The sequence below is a fragment of the Bison bison genome, unplaced genomic scaffold (assembly GCF_000754665.1).
Source record: "Bison bison bison isolate TAMUID 2011002044 unplaced genomic scaffold, Bison_UMD1.0 scf7180017845527, whole genome shotgun sequence".
Taxonomy (NCBI): Eukaryota; Metazoa; Chordata; class Mammalia; order Artiodactyla; family Bovidae; genus Bison; species Bison bison.
This window is the reverse complement of record NW_011476100.1, coordinates 11,630-15,338: the sequence shown is the minus strand read 5'-3', so window position 1 is coordinate 15,338 and position 3,709 is coordinate 11,630. Positions and strand designations below refer to the sequence as shown.

The 3,709-nt window shown below is 53.5% G+C and overlaps 1 protein-coding gene across 1 annotated transcript in view; it reads left to right on the top strand.

Annotated features, from left to right (window-relative positions):
• The first annotated feature begins 491 nt into the window (after window positions 1–491).
• The window catches only part of LOC104985337 (histone deacetylase 4-like), a 13,098-nt gene continuing 9,880 nt past the window's right edge, over window positions 492–3,709 (top strand). The window contains exon 1 of the mRNA XM_010835469.1: window positions 492–686. Coding sequence (XP_010833771.1) covers window positions 557–686 — 130 coding nt within the window. The 5' untranslated portion in view covers window positions 492–556. The remainder of the gene's footprint in view (window positions 687–3,709) is intronic.

Sequence of the window (3,709 nt, the reverse complement as noted above, 5' to 3'; positions counted from 1 at the left end):
ATCTTTCCCAGCATCAGAGTCTTTTCCAACGAGTCAGTTCTTCACATAAGGCAGCCAAAGTACTGGAGCTTCAGCTTCAGCATCAGTCCTTCCAATGAATATTCAAGATTGATCTCCTTTAGGATGGACTGGTTTGATTTCCTTGCAGCCCAAGAGACTCTCAAGAGTCTTCTCCAGCACCACAGTTCAAACGCATCAATTCTTTGGTGCTCAGCCTTCCTAATGGTCCAACTCTCACATCCATACATGACTCCCGACTTCCTAGACTGCATAAAGCGTCATGCGTATATTCTTCCAGGAGGTCAGTCGTTTCTATTTTCATTTACAGCCTTCAGCATGAAATGAGTAGGAGACATCCTCGAGCAGCCCTGCTTCCTCCTTGGCGATGCGGGCCCTGCAGCGGGGAGCGAGGCCTGGGGTCCACACGGGCAGAGAGGGGACCCTGGCCCCCCGCCGCTCTTCTCGTGCATGTCTGTCTCAGTGTTCCTTTTGGGTGAGGTTCTGACCGTCTGTGTCTGCTGCTTCCCGCCCACAGCAACAGCAGGAGCTGCTGGCCATGAAGCACCAGCAGGAGCTGCTCGAGCACCAGCGGAAGCTGGAGCGGCACCGGCAGGAGCAGGAGCTGGAGAAGCAGCACCGGGAGCAGAAGCTGCAGCAGCTGAAGAACAAGGAGAAGGGCAAAGAGAGTGAGTGCACGCCGGGCGGGGGGCGGGTGGCGGGCAGGCACCCTCCCCTCACCCGTGATCACCTGGGACCCAGGCCCCGGAGCCAAGCTGCATCAGGAGCCACCTCGCCCGTGTGTTTCTGGGCACCCCAGCTTCAAGGCTGGGCCCCAGCTTTGTCTTCACGCAGGGACTGCAGAGGGCATCTGGCCCCACTTTTGGTTTGGCTTAAGCATTTACAGGAAAGTTTGCAGACTCTTGGTGGACTTAGAAATGACTAAGACCCGTAAAGCATCACAGTGAGCTTCGTCTATGAGTTCAGCCTCAACTTTTTCAAAGTTGCTTTGTCTGAGAGCATTTGTGAGCGGCAGACGGTAGGATGGCCTGTCACCGAGAGGAGGCGCGATGATTCCTGGGTTGCACATTTTTGCCTTTTGACCCCAGTGTTCGCTTTCCATCCTAGCTGTGCTTATGTGAAGACCAGTGGAGTCCGTTATCTTGCAAGAAGCACCCAACTTGATCTTAGACAGGAGACTCTTCTGTGTGCTGTCTCTGGAAATTAGGTAGACTTTCCCAGGCTCTGGTCCTTTCCGCCAAGACCTCAGAGCTCAGGTGCACGCGTGGGTGCCCTGTTAATCCTGAAGGTATGTCAGGCTGTGCACTTCTACCCGTGTCAGGACTCGACGTCCTGACCAGATGGTGGTTTACCCTTCTCATGCTCATGAGTAAAACAAGAAGTCTTTGCACACTTTACCAATACATACTGACCTCCAAAAACCTCGAAACTCCTTTATCCTCAGCTGCTGAAAGTGGTTGGGTTCCCCCGTGGCTCAGCGGGTACAGAGTCCACCTGCAATGCAGGAGCCACAGGAGACGCAGTTTGATTCCTGGGTGGGGAAAATCCCCTGGAGGAGGGCATGGCAACCCACTCCAGTATGGACAAAGGAGCCCGACGGGCTGTAGTCCAAAGGGCTGCAGAGTCAGACGTGACTCAGCAGCTGTGCACACGGGCACACTCTGAAAGTGGTTAGCCATCCATGCAAGTCGTTTTAACAAGCTTTTAAAGTTTATATACACAGTTTTATATACACACGAGATACAGCTAAGATGTCTTAAAGATCCTTGTAAAGTCTGTTATTTGAAATTGTCTAAAAAGTCTTTTTACTGGTGTGTGTTGTACATAAAGAATAGTGCACAGACTTCCGTGTGCAGGGATTACCCACGAGCACACACCACTGTGCAGCCACCCCCAGCACAGCACCTGCGGCCAGTTCAGGAGAAGCCGCCATGCCCCTCGGCCCTGCAACCCCGACACACAACACCGCTTTTCAAACTGGTGTCAGTGGACTCGCTAGCGTGGAGGCTTCTGTATTTCCTCCTTTCGCCCCACACTGTGCACGTGGTGTCTGCTATGTCCTTGTGTAGCAAGAGGGCTTCACTTCCTGCTGAGGTCCCCACAACTGTGCCATCCACTCGAGAGTCGGTGACTGTTTGGGCTGTTCCTGGGCTCTTACAAACGCTGCTGCTCCACACAGCCTTGGCCACGTCTTGTGGATCAGGTCAGCTTCCATAGGTGAGGCCAGTCTCCAGAGTGTCTGGACCACTTGGTCACCCCCATCAGTGACATCATAGAAGTCCTATAGCCCTGCATCCCTGCCGTGACTTTAAATCTCAGCTCTGAGCAGCAGCCCCTTGGCTTCACTGCTTCCTCTGATCATAGCGGGACTCAGCGTCTTCTCCTGGGCTCCTGCCCATGGGGATGTCCTGTCCGGCTGAGTCCTTGTTCCAGTCTCTTGCCCGTTCTCTGGTCAGTCGTGGGTGTCGCGAGGGTCTTCCTTCACCTGCCCTGTCCCTCTCCTGGTGGTGCCTTTGAAACCACAGAAGTCTCGGCTCTAATGCAGCCTAACTTACACTGGTCTTTTCTAAATTAAAACGTAATCTAATCTGTATTATTATGCCTATATTATTTTGTACATTTTTATAATTTCTTTCAAAAAGCATATTGTTTTTCCTAAACGGATATAACTAATGTAGTATCTTCATATTCACTTTATGTCTCTGTTTATTTGCACATTCTTAGTCATTGTTTTTATACACAAAACTAACAGCTTTTCCAGTCATTACAGCATTCACTCTTGAAATAATAAATGTATTTTAAGCATATTTGCACTTTCACTGTCCAATAGAATTTTAGTGTAAAAGCAGGTCAGAGTTTGTTTCCCACATGAAGTCTAGCTTGTGTGCCAGTATTTGAAAGGAATCGGTAAATCCAAGTGGGCCAGCTCATTACAGCACAGCGATTAGGCGAGATGACGACGAGCCCACAGTCGAGACTTCGTAAATGAGGGTGGAAGGCGGGCAGGAGAAGTGGACTTGCAGGCTTGGCTGGCCACCTGCACCTTGTTCTGTGAATACAGATCGCGGCCCTGCCGTGGGCAGCTGTGCCAGATGGCGCCCATCACACTTGGTCCCCACTTCCCTGCCCTCTGCCTCCCATGCCCCCCGTCTGCCACCTGCCAGGCTGGTCCACACCACCAAGCTCAACCGCACCAGGAGGCTGGTCTGCACCACAGGCCGCTCACCACCACTCGTGCTGAGGGTATGGCTGGGCGCTGATCACACCTGAGCCTGCAGCACTGGTCACCAGCACACAGGCTGTCATGATGGACTTATCTGGGGCGGAGGGTGGGCGCCAGCTTTCATTTCTAATACTCCAGGGATGACTCTAAGGTGCAGTGGAGACTGTGAGCCGGGGTTGGGGTGGTTGCCCTCGCTCTGAGTTAGGGGCCTCAGCATCCTGGAGGCCCTGTGGCCTCCCACTGTGTCCACCGCGTGGGGGCTGCCTTCCATAGACCCCGCCCCACGGACAACAGCATGTGGTCCCACAGGTGCCCTGTGAGGGGCTTTGCTGTGGGACAGTAGGTACGTGGCACCCAGAGCCCGCAGAGTTGCCTACCTGGTCCCCGAGTGGACCTGCTATGGCCCCGCCCCCTCTCCTGCCCCGCCCTCTTCTACCACCCCGCCCCATAACCTGCCCTGCCCTCTAC